We start from the raw sequence: 19,089 nt of genomic DNA on the forward strand, positions 1-19,089 counted from the left end.
AAGGCCCAGGTGAGACTCCCGCAGCTGGTCAATGACGTCGTGTTGGCACTCGCTCGGCTTGTTTGCTTCATTAGAAAAAGAAAAAATCCACGCAAATGACTAAGCAGTCACTTTCAACAAGCAAATTGTGGTGATGATGATGAAGTGTTAAACGTTCTGCCCACGGGGACATTGCAGACAGCTGCTTCTCACCCCGACAAGTGGAAAGTAACCTAAGGAGGATTTTTTTTTTTCTTTCAATTTTTAGTTTCTTCATCCTCAGATGCGAGACGACCGCCCGGAGCTTTTACGCCGACTGGGCACATTTTAAACTCAGATCTGCGCTTCAGTCAAAATAACTGGAGGCGGATTGCTGACAGAGCCTGGACGCCTGCTTCAAAATTGCACTATTAAAAAAAAGGGCCAAAGTTACGCACACTTTGTACATCGACTTGTGGAAGGATGAAGGAAGGAAGGAAAGGAAAGCAAAATGTATGTAAGGAAGGTGGAAGGAAAGGAGGATGAAGTCTGGAACGTAAGATGCCAAAAAAAAAAAAAAGCAAAGCAGGATGAAGTCTGAACGTTACGATGCAAAACAAAAAAGCAAAGGAAGGAAGGATGTGTCTTGAACTCTTGCATACTTTGGCGCGCATCTTGCCCGACTGCGAGCAAATCTCACGAGACTTAAAGTGAGCGCTTGTTGGGACGTCCCAGAAACTACTCTTAGGACTTTGAAAGTTTTGCTGTCGTCGAATTGGCTCCAGATGCCATGTGCATTAAATCTAACCCTGGGCGATCACTACAAGAAGGATAGGAAAAACAAAAAGTAAAAGTAAACATGGAGGCAATTCTGGACAAGGCATTCACTTGGAGCGACACTCATTTGTATGTCGCGAGTATTAAAAAGCAGATGGACGCAGCCCCCTAAGCAAGTTTTACGCGGCGACGTGAGCGGGCTCATTAAAAAACAAAAATAAAATCCCGTTACCAATGGCTCACATCTTGACTTTTTAGTGTCTTGCCAAATAAGGAAGTCGTTGGCGAGGGCTGGCACGCACCAGGAAATGTGGTTGGACAAGTGCAAGATGTTCACTGTCGTGCAAAACAGCAAGAAAAATTGATGCCAAACAAACCAAAAAACAAAACAATACTTTTTGAAAGTAAATCTGTTCACAATATTCAGAGTTGAACATTTTTCCTCCAATCAATAAAATGTTTCCCAGTAGCTTTGGTGTAATTGCGAGTAAAGCAGAGCATGTGGTGTTTTCATTGCAGTTTTGACAGAGCTAAACAATTCTAATCATAAGCAAGTGCTGCGGCGTCAGAGGAGCTCCGTCGAGCATGAGCAAAATAAGGTCTTCCCATGCTAGCTGCATTTGCTTGAAATTAGCCTAAATCATCACGGTGAGTTGGGATCTGATTCAAATAGAGCTAGGATGCCATTTTTGCACAAATAGCAGATTGCCAGATTCCCCATATGTTGTTCATCTGGTGTCAGCATTGTGTTGAGAAGACCGCCTGGGGAGGAGAGGGGACGAAGAGGTCCAGACTCCTAATTCGAGCTTCCCCGGCTGGTGTGGACTGGTCATAAAAAACACAATACTCCAAAAGTCTATCAACTATCGAGCCTCCGGGGGATAATTAAAATCTCTGGAGCTAAAACAAAATCCCGCTCGTCTCGGCCAAACAGATCTTTCTCTAAGGAGAGGAACCAAGCCAGGTTTATATGAACCAAGGTCTCGCTCGAAACTGGAACACACAAAAAGTACAGCAAATCCGTGGCGCTTTGGGATATTTGCAGAGTCAAGGGACTTTGGTGTTGTACCGGACGGAGCCTTTTGGACCTTTGCAGCCATTGCAGCTGAGATATGGAAGACTCTTGCGTACAAACAGGAACACTTTGTGAAAACAAGTGTCTTCTCAAAACCAGAGACAGCCAGGTAGACATTCCGTTGATTATTTACGGCCAAGCTCACCATCCTCGAGGACCCCAGGTACCCTCGTTTGAGAACCGATGGAATAGAAGATCGACAAATGGATGATTGATTGGAGTTCTTCAAGTTCCTCTTCAGACCCAGATTTAATCTCCATGATTAGAAGAAAGACTTTCAGAGTTTCCAGCGCGTTTACATTAGTGTAGGGTGTCACTTTAGCTATTCGTAAAAGCGTGGAGCTCCCTGAGCCCCTTTAAGTCTTGGAGGCGACATTGTTGGCTCTCTGGCAGGAAGCCCTCCCGATGAGCATGGAGCATGTGGGTCAACAACATGGCGGCTGTACATTGCTCGAGACAACACACCCAACGCACGTGTCAGCAGACCAGAGAGGGAAGAAGAAGAAAAAAAGAAATGGGAGGGGAAATGCCACTTAACCCAAACCTGGAGTGGAACCAACACCCACAAAAGTGCACCCGCAGAGCAGTCTAGTAGGATACAGAACACAAGAGAACAGTAGTTCTATTCAAAGCTAACCATTTTTTCCTTGGCAAACATGTCAATGGGTTTTAAAGTGAGGTCTTTTTTTCTCTCTCACAGAAATGCCAGAAGAAATTCGAATGAAGGCAGAAAGAAAAGTATTTTTACACAAACCAAAAAATGAGCTGAGCCTGACGGGCATAATATGAACTGGACTATGAAAGTACAAGACAACAAAAATAATGTTTGGTGATATTAAGTTGTAATGGCTTAACCGCATAGCGCTTGACGGGTCCACGGACTGCCTGCCGCATGTTTGACTGCACCGAGGCCTCATGGCAAAAGACACCCTGGCGAGGGCTGGAAACACGAGTCATGCTTCGCTATGTACCTTGGTTTTGAGCTCACCGTTTAGCTCAGTAAGGGAACAAAGCGCTAAACATATTTTTGGAAACAGCAGAGGGGGTGCACTAGGTCACTTGGAAAAGTTATACTGAAGGCAAGTTCCACATCTCATTGTTTGAGCCTCTCACTCTTGGCAATGTGTGTCAAACTCTTTCGTCGTATCATAATTAGTCATAGGAATAAATCCGATAAAAACTGCTGACATCAGCAGCTCTCATTTAGGATGATTCACTTAACACCCCGCAGGCAAAAGGCAAGGCAAAGATGGAAAGTTGGTGTGTGTGTGTTAACACCAGGGAGAGTCAGTCAACAGGTCCAGTCAGCTGGGTGGTTATAGCCTGGCACATCACACAACATCCTGTTTGGCCCACGGTGCGAGGAGTTGCGGGCTTGGGCCTTGCGGCCGCTCGGTTCCAGTGACTCTGCACATGCACAGGAAGTGCTTTTCCTTCGCGAGTTGCTAAAACGCCTTTGCGCCGCCGCCAGCTTTACTGCTTTGGCGGCTAGACGTTTTATGCAAAGGAGACGGCGGGACAAATGCGACTCAGTTCGGCTGTCGGGTCGCAAAAGCCAAAGCAAATGGAAGGGCAGCACTGAAAGGCGGCCAAAAAGGAGTTTGTAGGTACGTTCTAAACAGGAAAGGGTTGAATCTGGGAATTATGTTCACAGAACAGAAGGATTTGCGTTGGGACTGCGAAAACGGTCCAATTGGCAAACTTCATTTCGCGACTTAGCCAAGTGTGGTCCGCGTCGGAAAGAATCGCCAACTCACTACACAAAAGCTCTATTTAAACATTTGCATTTTAAAGAACAGTTGGATTTCAATTTTGGATGATCTATTCATAAAGCCATGAGTCAGCAGGTGGTAGAATGTCCCAAACTTGAGCACAGCTCCCAAATCAGTGAGGCCGGCCAACATCTTTGCGCATCGCCTCTTTTGGAAGGATGCCACGCACATGTTAGCTAAAGGAAACAAATGCAAGCTGATGTACGTTTGTGACTCATCGCGGTAGGCCAAAGAAACATTTTTGGGCTAGCCTGCCTGCTGCTTTATTTATACGCCAGTGTGGCTTTGATTGTTGTTTGTTTTCTGATTTTGTTGTCCCTCGGTATCGAGCCCCCATACGAAGGAAACTCCCTGGGAGCCATCTGCTTCCATTTAGCTGAACAAAAAAGGTTCACTCGTTCGAGGGGGTCGTAATGATTCAAAAGGAGGAGTAGCAATGGGAACAAACAAGCCAAGGTTAATTAGCGCACACAAATGAACATTGTGTCAGTGAGCGATTATGCTAGCCGGCTGGTACGTTAGCGCTAAGAAATGAAAAGCCTAAATGTGATGTGTTTACTGCGTGTCTGTTCACATCTACTTAGACCAAGAGTGTCAACTCGCAGAAATCCACAGCTGCTTGGACTTAAAAAGTTGAAGCATCTCTTTAATTTAGCTGGCAGAGGCCATCTGGGCTCACCGAACGTACTTCAGTGTGGGCGTGCGTGGATATGAAGACCAATGAGAAACAACATGTCATACAACCTACTCACCACTAGGGGGTGAAAACAAAGAAGCAAGCAAATGTATATTTCCTGGTTGTCTTCTCGGGTTCTCACGGAAGTAGCAAAGTGACTTGGATTTTTACTTTGTATCCAAGTACTGAGTTTCATCAAGTGCTTTTCGCCACTTCGGGCTCACTGTAAGTGAAACCGCCAATAGCTCCACGGCAAAGGTTGAGCGCATTTGCACAGACTAATTTTACCCTTGGTAGACCGCAGAACTACGCCTGATCTAACCTAAATTGGTATAGCAAGCGAAATAAAGGTCCAAGAGAAAAAACTGGAGATAGATGGGGTTTTTTTTATGTTGAATTTATTTTTGACTGGTCTAACTGATTGTGGCAGCCTCAGCTGTCGTGAAGGCTATCTTCAATTGCGTCGGTCTGGCGCAGCTGTCCGTCCAAGTGTTTTTCCGCATGCATCACCAACTCCCGCGAGCGCCGTCTTTTATGTCCACCTATGAGTTGAGACTATTTGTATACAACCCAATTATAGAACCTTACTTTTCCTATGCCAACTTTAAAATGTCAATTTGCCCGCACAGTTAATGAAGGCTTTCCCGTAAGCCGCGTTGATTAACAAACCCGAGAGACTGCTACGCGGATCCGGTTGCACCACCCGTTTGTGAAGATGCCACAAAAGGTGCGGCACGACTTAAGCGACCTCTACTTAGTACGGGTTATTAGTACGGTGCCCGTGAGTGGCACTGGTGGGTTGTCTACCAGCAGCACCTGCTGCCCGGCCTCCATTCATCTGACGGCGTGAAGAAGAAAATGACAGCTAGGCAAGCTCGACCTCTTGCTCCAATGGGCTAAGGGTCACACATTTGTCTCGCCATTCCTATTTTCAAATTCCCAAGGTCCTCATTTAATAGAACCTCCACTCTGGAGATCGTTGGGAAACAGTTGCATCACTTGATGATGCACTCTGACTGACCACTAATGTTAGACTGGATCAGAAAACCACCCCATGAGAGCTACACTCCATTTGCAGGAGGTTTAGGTTCAGTTCAAAGAAGATGGTCAGAGAAGAAAACCGGGACACCCGTTTGTGATCTTAGGTGTCAAAACTCTAAATGATAGTGGGCATGCCAAAATCACGTCTGGGACAGAGGCTCCTCGCTATTTGGTATGGAGGAATTGCACGCTCGTGAAGCTGTGCTCTACTTTTATCTCCTCGTTTGCCCACTCATCAAATCGGGATTTTGCTCATAATCGCGGCTCTGGCGGCAGCCGTCTTTGGTTCCCACATTTTTCTAGCTGACGTGCGAGTTTGGACGAGCGCCGATGCCATCCGAGTGCTTGGTCATAATACGGAGAAGGTGATAATTGACTCGATAGCCACGGTGTGTATGGGGGTTGGTGATCACGGAGGACTTCTGGAGCCACGGGGCAGCTGTCTGCCATGCGTGCTCGTCTCCATAACCCCCTACCGCGCCCGCTGTGTTGACAAAGAGGCCAAGCCAGACATCCATCTTGCTTTTTGACAGGTGTCAGATGATCCGGCAGTTGTGGTCGCACTATGGAGTTGGAGGTGGTCTTTTCTTACTTTCCAAACACAGTCCTTGATAGGGGTAAGAGCTGGACCACCAAAGCCAACAATCAACTTCAAAGTACCACAGACGTCAACGTGATCTTGGATCGGCGGTGAAGAATGACTTCAAGTTCGATCGGTAGATGTTAAAATCGGCATATGCGTGTACCCTACTGAGCAAAACGCTTATACATTCTCAACAAAATGTTTTTTTTTTTTCCCTGTTGCCGTTAAAAGAAAGCTAAGCTTATTTTCCCCCAATTAAGGTACCTTTTAGAAACAATCGAGTCTTTTCTTCGGAATAAAGGATGATTCACGGTACAGGCAGTAAGAGACGCTCGGATATTTACAAGCGGTAACAACAACCAGATGCTCCAAAACAGAGGTGGTTTGACATAAAAGGGAAGGATTTACTTACCACACTGCCGGTTTGTTTCGGCTCTCTGCAGACCCCGTACAAGTCTTGATTCGACAACATTTTGTTGGGAAGGCGACAATAGTCTTAGCAGGGATGGTCAAAGTCACACTATGAATTTAAGAATTCTGAATTCCATTTTATATTCTACCCATTTAGATCAAGCTAGTAATAATTCATTTGATTAATTTTCAGAGACGATACCGATGGGGAACAAAAAAACAGACGGTGTACGTTGCCAGCATTGCCTCGATTCTATGCCATTAGAAGAATCACATTTACTGAGTGACAAAAGAAATGCTAAATGAGTTCATAATACCTGAACATTTTATAGCTGGTTGTTCTTCGGCCGAGACTAGACGAGAATGATTCCCGTTGCCGTAAAGAACAAAGACGGTATGTGAAAGTCCGAGCAATGTACAGAACCTCGGCCCGCCGCCGAAGACAACGGCCCCCAAGGGAGTCGAGTTACGAGATGTGCTACCGCAAGACCATTAGCGAGGAGAAGGACACTTCCAACAGGTGGAGAGGATACAAAGTAGGCGCTGTGCGGGGTTGTGAACTCGTTTATCCAAACACACGCGAGAGACGGAGATAGTGTCAAGGGGACTTGCTGAAAAAAGCCCATCGAGGCCTCGCGACTCTCCAGGTTAGCGGTCCATGGTTAAAACTGTCATTTTTATTATGGGGTCAAGGCTGCACACGTGACATGTACTACTTAAAGGGGTCAACCAGTTTAACGACGAATCCGATTTAGGTCAACAATTTCAAGTCTTGAGACTAGCTTGTCTCAAATGCATGAAGCCATCTGCTGTAACAACTGTCGTGCCCATCACAGATGTGTAAGTGTGATGATCTGCAAAGCTGACCGTGTTTGAAAGACGGAGAGAACTTGATGAGTAAAGAAAGGGAAGGATGGCAGGATGCGGTGGCGCAAGCTCTCAGCAGCAGCATTACCAATGCAAATACACACGCTGGCTGGCTGGCTGGTTTTTGTTTGCCTACAGTCCAAACAGAATGATTGTAACAATTTGAGGGCTTTGAAAGGCACACGCTGAATTGCGGCGTATCTGACTTTCCTGCAGCGTAAACACAAACCCTAATGACTAATTAAAGCTTCGAGCGCGGTGGTCTCGTTGGGTCTGTACATTCTGTCTGGCTTTGTTGTGATTTCTGGTCATGAATGCGGCGTTAATCCAGCCATTTCGGTACTACATTCGGGTCAATGAATGAAGGTAAACAAATGGAAATACCGGAGCCATTGCAGGCTTTGTGGAGTTGAATGAAGTGTGCTGATACTTTACTTCAAGAAGGAGGGGGGGGGGGGGTAAACAACATTAACATTTTCCTTTTTTTTTTTAAGTTTGTTCTTCACCCGTAAGCAGAGCAGCTAACAGAGCTAGCATGAATGCTTGAGCAAAAATGTTAACATTCGCATCGATTGACAAATCCGTTACTGAAATTGGAGTAATACTCCAATTAAATTTGTAGTCACGTAAAATTTAACAACTAAAGTGAACTCGTTGCTTGGTCGTCGGGAGCGTTCTAACGTTCTAAGGGATACCCTTGATTGTCAGCCCCAATTAGGGTTGAAAGATTTTCATCGCCACAGTTGATCCTATGTTGGCCGCCGCGCCGCGTAGGGCAGACATAACTTCAACAATACGAAGAACATCACACAGGAAGTGGACATGAACTCTAAGCCCTGCTTTGAACGGCCAACGTGAAGGTACTAAAAGAGGAAAAACGATGAGAAGACGGCTTTGAGCGGAATATTTATACCGGCGACTGACTCTATCAAACAATAACAATGCGAGCCTTCTCAGCCTCCATTTAGCCGTCAACTGATAAGGCAGCCCACTTCATAAAACATGCTCCGATGAAAAGAATGCCCGTCGGTAAAACAAATCCAACGTCAGCGAGTGTTTAACGATGAACGTGGCTGTGTTTTGCAGGCAATTTAGAATATCTCTTAATAGAGGCCTTGAATGACCGAGGCAAATTACAACCGCTCTGCTTGTCGTCTGGAAAGTCACGTTTGAGCTAGCTGACTTTTTGGAGCAAGAATCATGGATGGATGCAGTGACTAATATTGCACAACTGCACTCAATTAGCGACCCTGCTTTCATCTGTGCTCCAAGAGCTGTGACTTTTTGCTTCTAGCGCACAGCAAAAACACTTTTGGCTTGCCACCCTGAGAGTTTTTTTTTTTTGGACAGGAGTTTCTATGTCATCTTTGGGGCGTTCTTGCGGGTGTTTGTTGCTACAGACAAGACCAGGCTAAGTAACGCTCCTACACACCCGCAAGTGTTGATGGAATGAGCCATTGTCTAATTATTGAACTCATTTAAATCGATTCTTTTTTTCTAGAATGGTCATGTTTCATCAATGTCAATGTTTGTCCATTTTTTTTTCAATTTGTTTCATGTAGCATCTAGTGTTTGTTTATTTCTTTTTATCTTTTTGGATGTTTTGGAGATAAATATTGAAGAAATTTCACATTTTTAATTGAAAAGTGATGATATTCAAAATAAATCAAAATGTATAAATATTACAAAAGTTTCAATCAGACAGATTTAATGTATCTTTCTTGAATTTGTTTGATTCTTTTTGAACTTCTTAAGTTGTATTCATGTTATTTATTTTAATTATACTGTATACATGTTTAATATATCCATACAATATAGTATATTTTGAATCACTGTCTTTTGGGATAATCACACACACACAATAAAAGGGAGGGCAGAGGCCACGCCCCCTTCTCGATTGCAAACACACGCACACTCCCACAGACACATGCGTGCACACATGCGAGCAGCCATAAGTGAGCCAGTCGCCACTGCAGATCACACACACACTCACACACACACACACACACACACACACACAAGCAAGGAGCATTACAGTGGGACGACTTAACGCTTTTAGGTGCTGCTGAATATGAGGCAACGTCAACGCTGAGCAAAAACGCTGACCGGTAGGTGACTTCTTTGTGCTCCTCTTAACATTCATCACTTGGGCAGAACATGACACATTTAGCAGGCTGCACTCAATCAGGAGAAAGTGCGCAGTAACATGTGAGCAGGCAATTGGAGAGGGGAAAATGATTTATGAAGTGGGCTGCACCAGTTCCCCTTTGTGGTGAAGAGGAGTCGGGACGAGCTCCAAGAAGCGTACACTGTTAGACTCACTGCGGTAGTTCTCCAAACAAAAAAAAGTCTGGAGACTCGTGGAGAGTTCGGTACTTTTTGGGGCAATCTTAATGGTACCTTTTCAAATCACTCAATGACTGTGGAGAAATTGTAAAAAAATGCTAAAAAGAAAATATTTGGATAAATATCCTTTTTACATTTTGCTTTATCAGGATGGTTGCCAGGCGAATGCAGATTTCACCCACTGCATCGACTGAAAAACATGGTCACATGTTCAAATAGACTCCTTTCTGTCTCATTTGGAATCCACAAGTTCCACTCTATTCTTTGGGGTGACTTCTGTTTAAGAACGTTGGGATGCCCGATTCCATTGGATCTGCTTTGATAAACACCAGCTGTCTGTGCGGCGAACACACACGTACTGCCCACGCACACGCACAATGATAAGGAGTGTCTGTATTTACAGTCTCGTGGTCTACTAATGAGTTTTCGTTTCGGTCCGGTGTCCTGTTGCGTTTTGATCGGACGATAAACAGAAAACCGAGCGTGTCTGTAACATTGAGCTCATGGTTTGGGAGAGGCGGCGTTAGAACACTACACTACATTGCATCTCGTATAATACGGAAAAAATAGTACATTCGAGAGAGGTGAATTTGTGACGAGCAAAATTTACTGTGCAGCATTTTCATTCCTACGAATGCAGACATTTTTGATCAAACTGCCCCAAAAAACACCATCCGAGGTTGCTACAATGAGTTGAAAAGACCCGCCCTTTTGGTTAACACCATCTTATCTCCATGCTGACTACGAGGCCCAAAGGAAAACGCAAATGGCAACTGTGCATGTTTTGCAAGGATCAAGCTATAACTCATGGCCGGCCTGTTGCCGGTAGACCAAAATAGAGACGAGCGACTTCAGCTGATGGCGTCCTTCTCGTGTGCAAACACGGCGACGACAGATGCGTCGGGAAGTGACTCAACGCGAGGATGTCTGGGTGACACCCGGTCGTCCTTTAGCTCTCGCCTCCGCATACAGATTTAGGTTTGACAAAGAAGTACGGCGCGAAACAAGACCTCCTCTGAACTCTCAGCCTTCAGACTGAAGCGAAGCAGTTGTTTTTGTTCAATAAGCTAGCAGGAAGCTGGCTGGCTTATCTTCTCTGAGGCCCTGTTGTCCATCCTAAGCGCTTCAACGTGTCTTGACAAGGGGAGTGAGCGGAAGGCTAGTTGCGTTTTAGTAAAGCCGAGATCGCATGAATTGCAGTGGATTGGCTCAGTGACACTAAAAAGCTGTGTATCGAGTTGCAGCTCCATTGTGGATGACGGGAAATTAAACTACAGCTATTCTGACGTCGGTCTATGAAAGGACCATTTAGATAGGCGATATCTTCGTCCTGGGTTCAAAACATTTTCTTGCCCGGGGGTTCATTATCAGTGCTACTGTCAGTGTCATCGGGTTGTCAAATGTGAGGTAGTTAAGACGATCACTTCTGTTGTAGTGAATCCATTAAAAGGGCCTCGCAAGTGCGGTAGCGCTACGTGTTTTTGAGTAAATCCAGTGTTGACTGGTTAAAAGGGCCAAACACGCAACAGGCTCCCTTAAGAGGCTAAAATCTCCCTCATGAGGTTGCTGACAGTATGTTGGAAGCCAGAGGCCCAGCTGCACATGGTTATCGATTGAGACCTCCGAAACAGATGCAACAACTGTGAGCTTTGAACGACTTGACAAGAAGCAGGTTGTTGGTAGGAATAGTCTCAAGCCTTTGGTACTCTACACTGCATAAACAAAATGTAGCCACCGCAAGGAACCACGCTGGTGGATCTTGAATGATTAAGACCTGTCCTACTCAATTGCTACGATGTTTTGTGAACACAAGAATATTAATAAGCAGGGTTGAGGGACCTGGAGGACCAGGGGCGAATACCAATCGTCATCGGGTGAGAGTAGACAGATAGCAGGGCTGATACCGTGGCTCCATCCTTGCAAACTTTGCATGTGGTAGAAGATAGGAGTTGTCATAGACCCAAAGACAGAAAGGCCAGAGCTAACACAGACGAAATGTGGCGGGGAATTAAGGATTCCAGTTGCAGTTTGGAGGCCATTTTACAGAGGAAGCTTATTGTCCGTCTCTTTTACACTTGCTTTCCAATGTCGTCCAGATGTTCCAGGAGATCTACTGTCATGCAAGTGAACATCTCTAAGGGGGTTCTGATATGTCGAGAGTAAAAACAGTCCACCACTTTACTCCTAAAAAGAGCACATGTGAATGTCACGCTCTTATAATATGCAGACTAAGCGCAGTAGATGCTCCCTTGAGGTTGGAGGCTTCAGGAAATTGCACCCTGAAAGCCAATGACAACAAAGTGCCAGGAACAAGGGGGAGCAGCATGCTCGTGGTGCTTATGAAAGAGGAGCAAAAAGGGGGGGTGGGGGGTTCTGACGGATTGGTTTCGATACTTTCCAAAATAGTAGCAGGGATATACACCGGGAACAGCAATGCCGCTTTTGTAATCTCGGTCGTACGCGGTCGGTAGTTTGAGCCAAAGTCCAGGGAGAGGACTCTGGTGATCCTTTGCAGATCTCGGACCTCTGCAGACCCAAAAATCGATAGATTCCTGTTGCTTGAGTCTTCTGTTATCTTTGTGCAGCTTCCATGTAGAGCAGATTCCATTGCGTTATACTGTTTAACGTGGCGTAAAACAATACATTGGACAGTAGCGGGTTTTATTTGGACCATGTTCAAATGAAAACTGCAGTCACGTGTAATAAACGCAAGGAAGTATTCTCATGTTGAGCTCATGTGGTATTAGCTTCACAATGTCCAGCCAAGTCTGTGTTTTGGGGGCTTGAGAATTCATATTTTCAGATTTATGTATGACAAAGAAATGATCGACTATGTGGTTGGTTGCTCAAAGACCAGCTTCGCTTTTCAGACTCGGCGTGAATTACTGTGCAATTTTCTGCAGCATAGACAATGGTGAGTGGCGGAGTTGACCAAGGCAAGTCCGCCCTTTATGCAAATAAGTAGCAGTGACTAAATAAAAACAGCATGTGGTTGATACTACTACGCAGTGCCTAGCCTGCTCTTTGGAAGCTGCTTGTTTACCCCATTTGGTTTGGTCTTTCATTTTCAGTTTTTTCCGGGGATGCTGGTCTCTTTGGCATTTCTCTCAACTTTCCTTCATTTAACCCGAGAATACCACTGAACCACTTTCAAGAAGGTCTATTGCCTATGTTCTTATTAGGAATGCGCTTTTTTTTTTAAACTCGTGACTGGAATGGATGACCTTTTTTCTTTTATGACAGTAGTCTGAGGTGCCTGGCCTGCCAGCGGGGATGTCCAGAGCCACAAGATCAGCTTCTCGGTCTCGGAGTCACTCGAGGTCCCGATCGCGCTCCCGATCCCGGTCCACCTCGCACTCTCAAAGAAGTCACTCCCGCTCCCGCTCCAGGAGACATCGATACAGGTAGATTTCACCAATTCTCATGACTTTGTGCTTTTGCCTTGGGCTGATAACATTTGAAATATGTTTTCCCAATTGATCTTGCCATTAGTCATCTCTCCATTGATTGGTTAGTCCCCATTACCGGCAAGCATAGAGTCAAAGAGGATTTGAGTAGAGCCCTCCTCCTCTGTTTGGCCCATGTGACACAGTTGGAGTGTAAGCGCAACTCACTGCCTTTAAGTGTGCAGAGCAGCTCAGTGTGCTGCCTTGTGAATCACTCGGTATTCCGATGAAAAAAAGGACGCGGTGAGTTCTTTTTTTTTTTTTTTGCATTGTCGATCTCTTTCACATCTTTTATGTTGCTGTTGGATGGGTGCGTTGGTTTTGGCATACATAGGTGGTTGGTTCAGTCGTATTACTTTTCCATTGATGGCGGAAACTTGAGTACAATAATACTTGTAAAAGATGGGTGGAAAAATTCCGAAAACATTTTAAGTATTGATGTCTACACCAAAGGTCTGGAAGATGATACGTTAATGTATACAGCAGATGTGAACAGTCTATAACGTCAAATGCACCAGGGAGGAGTCTCAAAATGTATCTAGCACGCATATACGACATACTATAGAGATAAGATACTATAGGAGCTTAGCAATAAATTGCAGACTACGGTGTATTTTAGGTTGACGCTGGAGTAATGTACATAAGAGGATCACTACAGCCACCATGTGGACCATTTTGTCACTGCAACATTGGTAGGCCATCTTTACTGCATGAATGGCTACTTACTTAATTGAGGAGGTTCCGGACTAGGAAGGACAGAAGAAGTTGTAGTTAATTTTTGTGTCTGGGGTGAAGTACAGTACGACGGAAAAATAACCAATCCATAAATGAGGTTGAAAAAGTAAAGGGTAAAAATTTTAGGCACAAGTTTTTGAATGTGCCAAGTCAACAGAAAAAATACTTAAAGTACACATACCTGAAAAAGCGACGTTGTTACTTCCCCCCACTGCCCCAATTCAATTAAAGGCACATTTCACTCTTTTGTGTACCAGGCCAGGTGTGGGGATAAAAAGCAGGCTTTGATCACGATTTTTTTGTTCTCCTAGCTCTAGGTCACGGTCTCGATCACGGTCCCGGTCAAGATCTCAATCGCCACTTTATAACCGCGACAAGAAATATCAGAACAGCCGTGAGTTACGGGGATATCACCGCGGCTTCCGGAGGCCGTACAACTTCCGAGGCAGAGGACGGGGCTACTTCTCACGTGGACGATACCAGCGTGGTGGTGGCGGCGGCGGCGGCAGCAGCAGAGGTTACAATAACAACAACAACAACAATTATAATTTTCGTAACAACTGGAAAAATTACAAGCAGAACCCGCAGAAGCAGCAAAAACAGCACCATCAAAACCAGTCCCGAGGGCGACCCTACCTCCAGAAATTCTCTGGAAGCCCCCCTCCTCCAGGACAATCCCACCACACTGACCGATCCCTTTCTCCATTATCAAGGCAATCTCAACATTCTAACGCTTCCTCTCATGGCTCTTCTCCCAAAGCCTCTTTGGTGGCTAATCAGAGTTCCAACAATGTAAAAGAGGAGCTCTTGGCCAAGGAGGCCCAGAAAGAAGGTGCAGATGGGGAGCAATTTGAGGTGGGAGATGCCCAAGGTCCAGGTGGTGGGTCAACTGAGGGGGGCTGGCATATTCTGACTGAATACAACAGCAGTCCAAAGAAAGCCAGTCCAGAAAATCTTGCTGTCAATCTTCAGAACAGCCAAAACTCAAACCAGACTGGCAGCTCATCTCAGAATGACACCAGCAACGGTGCCACCTCTTGGGAGACGGTGTGTAATGCACCAACTACACAAATGTCCCAGGAAGCGCTAAACCAAATGCTTTCAAGCCTTGACATATTCAAGAGCGAGGAATTCCCTGATGGAGACAAAGCAGCCATCTCCATCGCTTTCAGAAAGTAAGACCGATTTTGTTCTTATGTTACTAACAAGCATCACTTCAGTGGTCGTCTGTTAAGTTATGCTAGCGCTCTCTGTTTTTGTTACCTTTGTTTAGGTTTCTGAAGGAGCACAATAAAAAACCCAAACCCAGTTGGGAAAACAAGAGCACAGAGGCAAATACTGTAGACCATGAAGCCGATATAAACGGTCCAGCAGCGGCAGGTGTCGCTGAGCCACCGTCAAAGTGCCACACAGAAGACCTCAACGGCAAAGTGACTTTAAATCATTTACTTCAGGATTCTCCTTCTGCATCTGAGGCGGAGGAGGACGAAATCCTCCGCAAACCTCACTCAAAGTCGCAGAACAAAGACAGGCACAATGGAGATGTTGACAAGGCGAATCCAAAGGTTGCTCATTCATCCAGAGAGCCGGTCGAGGAGTGCTTTGACAGATGGCAAAGCGTGGCCTCCTCGCAGGGACCCGACAGCGAATCCAGCGCTCTCGGAGAGGAGAGGTACAATGCTCTGCGATCGGCTGCCATTGCTCGCCGGGAAATGTCGGGAACCTTTGAAGAGCTGGGTTGCAAACCCATGAAAATATCGAAATCTGTCTCGACGCCATCTCCCGTGCCACTGTTGAGGCGGGACTCTGACAGGGAGATGTTTCTGATGACAGAAGAGGACTCAGCGTTGTTGTCCTTGAGAAAACCTGAGCCCAAGATTAATGTCAGAATGGATTTCCTTGGAGACAGCATGATAGGGTAAGTTGTGCTTTTCCGGTTTGGATATTTTGCTACGAAGCGCCAATTGACTCTCACGATCATTTTGACCGTGTTCAGCACTTCGGAGATTTTAGCTAAGGAGCGACAGTTGTCTCAGGACCTGGTGCAATCGTCAAAGAGAGGTCAGGAGTTCCGCTCCATCTTTCAACACGTTCAGACTGCGCCGATGCAGAGAACTACCGCCGAGCTGTTTGCTCAGCACATTGTGACCATCCTGCACCACATCAGAGGTGAGTTCACAAGTTGATTTCCATCGTGTTTATCATCATCATCATCATTCTACTCAAGATTTGCTTTGCCATCTGGAGGGAAAACCAAAACGTTTCACAGAGTTCATCTTTTTTTGTCGCAGCTCATCACTTTGCCTCTTCCCGAATGACTCTCAATGAGCGATTCACCATGTACCAAAGGCAAGCTGCGGAGAGGGAGAGCATGAAACCCAGAAAAAGCCCAGAGATTCACAGGTAGAGTCGCCTTGAACAACTCTCAGTGTACTGTGGCTTCACCTGCTATTTTAAAAGCAGCTCTCAGGTATATCTCTCCACTGTCCTACCTGAACCGTTGTTTGTTTTCCACCCGGGCAATGGTCAAGTCTCCGTTGTCCTGTCCAAGGTTGTCTTCATAGCTCGACCGAGGCGCACTGTCTTAATGGTTTTGTTGTGTGATCCCTTTGCAGGAGAATTGACGTATCACCAAGTGCTTTTAAGAAACACTCAAAGGTTTTTGAGGCAATGAAAAGCTCAGAGGATGGCACTAACAAGGTGACTGACTATTTTGCACTATGACGTATAAACGGGGGCAAACAAAACGGCACGTCAATGAGCAAGACGGACGCCTTTAGAGTGCTGGCTGGCCCTCTCATGAATGAATGTCAATGTGGCCTTTTGACTTTCTGTCGTGAGTCGGTTATTATGTTGGCACGAGCCTAACCATGAGGCTAATGAATAAGATAAAAGTCAAAGCGTGGATGCTGCCGTCCGTGCCCAAGATGTTCAAGGGACTAATTGTCTTTGTAAGTATCAAAATGTTGGCAATCTCCAAAAAGAGCAAGAAATTGCTACTTTGCTTACAATGACATAAGTTCAGCACTCAAATGATGATTTTAGACCAAAAGCACCTCAAAGCTGGTTCCCATCTTGTGGGCAGCAATTGATTTCAGCATGATTAGAAATCTGGAGTGACTCATTTGAATTGGATAACACACGACTGTCCTACATTGAGTTGATATTTAACTATAGAAGATCTGTGGGTAGTCTATATCCGTGCTGGTGCTGCTGTCGAGTCGTCTCATTTCTTTCCATGAGCACCCCAAAAGAGTGTTTTCAAAGAATCCAGACCTTGCCAAGCTTTGCATGAAGACTATCAACATGGGCTCAGATTGCAAACACAAGCTAAACTTGTACTGTATTTGTATTGTTACCTAGCTCTTGTTCCCATGGACTGATGAGTTGATCTCACAAAGCATCTTGGCAGACTTAACGTCTGCATTCTAATCCAAAATCTGTCCACGAAACTGTTCTGTTTTGCATCGCTCAGGATGTTGGGGAAAAAACAAAGGGTGACCCAATGGACCTTCGGTTGGATATCGAACGGCGTAAAAAGTACTCCGGCCGTGAACGAGATTACGATCAGGACGGGCTTGCTGACTCCCCAGACACGAATCGCGAGAAACCCGAAGAAAAGTTCCCCAAGAAATCCAAGTATGTGCGACAGCGTCATCCTTTTGAGATATTGGAATCAAATTGCAGCGTAATGTACACGTACCGTTTTCTCTGTCGGACCAGTGAGAGTAAGTGCTCTCGCTCCAGGTCATCCTCCTCATCATCCTCCTCAAAGTCCCTTCAGGATGACGTGCCCAAGGCCGAGCTCAAAAGCGACGGCTTTAACAGGGCTCCGACTGAGACCACTGCAGAGAAACAAACAACGTGGAGAGAATTTGTAAGTTCCCTCATCGATACTATCGAGTCGTCAACACCGCAACCTGGAGATTGAGCAACCACGTTACTCTTGCAGCAAGTACGATTTCGCGGAGGAGGCTGGAAGAAGGGAAACCACCCGGGAGACTGCAATCCAGACATTGCAGGAGCACCCAAAAATAAAGACTGGGATAAGGAAAGTCCCCCAAAGAGCAGAGCATACTACTTGGTAGGACACCTTTCTTCCCACATCCAGCTCAGTTCTTAACAATCGTTAACTTGTCATGTATTTCCATTTTTGGTCCTAGCACGATGATAGAGACGCCAAGGTAGAAGCCAGCAAGCAGATGGACAACCGAGGAGGGCTTGGCGGCGGTGGCTTGTCACGTGGATGGCCGAGGTTTATCATACGAAAAACCAACGTCGGGGGAGCCAACATCACGTGGGCCCAAGATAAGTTCCTGGTCAACGGAGAGAAAAGTGGCATGCAGGAAGACCATACAGAACGGCAAAAGAAAGATGGAAATACTTGAGCGTCCACATCTTAAGAGACCGTTCTCAAACGGGATCCGATTCGCATCCACTGGAATAATCGACAAATGCTGATTCCAGAAGTTTAACATCTGACTTCAGTTCTTTCAAGATGACTCACTGGTACTTGACAGTCACCGTGCATTACTGTTTCACATACCTTACCTGGTAGTAGTTTTTTTTGAGTGCACGTAAAAAAAAAATAATAAAAATTCTGCTTTGTGCCTACAACTTGACAGTTTTTGAAATTCAAAGACCGCATCAGTTGGGGAAGGAATGCTGTTGTTAGAAGAATGATGGATTAAACTGTTGAATTGTACGACGCTTTTTCGGTAGTTCTAGTTGTGTCTGATACTGGAGGGATGGATTGAAGAGCACTTTTGTTGGCCTGGATCAGACAAAGGGACCAACTTGTAAGGGGTCATCAAAAAGTCAAGTCATCTGTCAGATTTACAATATCTTAGCATAAAGCAAACTTGGACTTTCGTAACATTGTGGTCACGTTTTGAATTTCTGTTATTCACAGTAGCAGCTTTAGCTGGCTAGATGTAGAAAAGAACACGTCGTCGTGTGGTGTGTCAATGATCTCAAATGACATTTTTTGACACTAGAAATGGTAGAAACACAGAATTAGTATTTTTGTTTGCCAAAGTATCTTAAAATGATGTGTTTACGTCTGCTTGGCTTCCATAGTATACACGCGGAGTGTTTACATGAAATAATTTATATGAATTATAAAGATTTTTCAAAGGTTGTGCTGAATGGTTTTCACTGGGTCAAACGATGTGCATAATTTGCAGTTAGTAGAATGTGTGTTCACCTGGTGTGCCTGTGTTATGCTGGAGCTAAAGGACTTTTGAATAATCTCGGGTGTTTGAAAACTGTTTTATTAAATGGAACACTGAGGACAACAGAGTGTCTGGTAATTGCCTCGTCTCTTTGATTTTCAATCAATTCTCTTCAATGCCAATTGCGATTGTCAAAGGTGCCAAGTATATCAAAATGATTCAAACTGA

The 19,089-nt window shown here is 45.2% G+C and overlaps 1 protein-coding gene across 6 annotated transcripts; it reads left to right on the top strand.

Moving 5' to 3' along the window:
• Nucleotides 1–9,078: 9,078 nt before the first annotated feature.
• thrap3a (thyroid hormone receptor associated protein 3a) lies at nt 9,079–18,984 on the top strand. Of its 6 annotated transcripts, none has more exons than XM_061290183.1 (12): nt 9,079–9,268; nt 12,578–12,664; nt 12,750–12,910; nt 13,999–14,862; nt 14,961–15,605; nt 15,684–15,856; nt 15,979–16,090; nt 16,303–16,387; nt 17,163–17,326; nt 17,411–17,564; nt 17,640–17,771; nt 17,851–18,984. In XM_061290183.1, exons 3-12 carry the CDS (start codon nt 12,780–12,782, stop codon nt 18,073–18,075), a joined length of 2,685 nt encoding a protein of 894 aa, XP_061146167.1. In that variant the 5' UTR covers nt 9,079–9,268; nt 12,578–12,664; nt 12,750–12,779; the 3' UTR covers nt 18,076–18,984. The 6 variants fall into 6 exon arrangements, with proteins under 6 accessions (XP_061146167.1, XP_061146168.1, XP_061146166.1 ...); XM_061290184.1 differs by having other exon boundaries at nt 12,753–12,910; XM_061290182.1 differs by lacking the exon at nt 12,578–12,664.
• Nucleotides 18,985–19,089: the final 105 nt, after the last annotated feature.

Source organism: Syngnathus typhle, linkage group LG10 (genome assembly GCF_033458585.1).
Source record: "Syngnathus typhle isolate RoL2023-S1 ecotype Sweden linkage group LG10, RoL_Styp_1.0, whole genome shotgun sequence".
NCBI lineage: Eukaryota > Metazoa > Chordata > Actinopteri > Syngnathiformes > Syngnathidae > Syngnathus > Syngnathus typhle.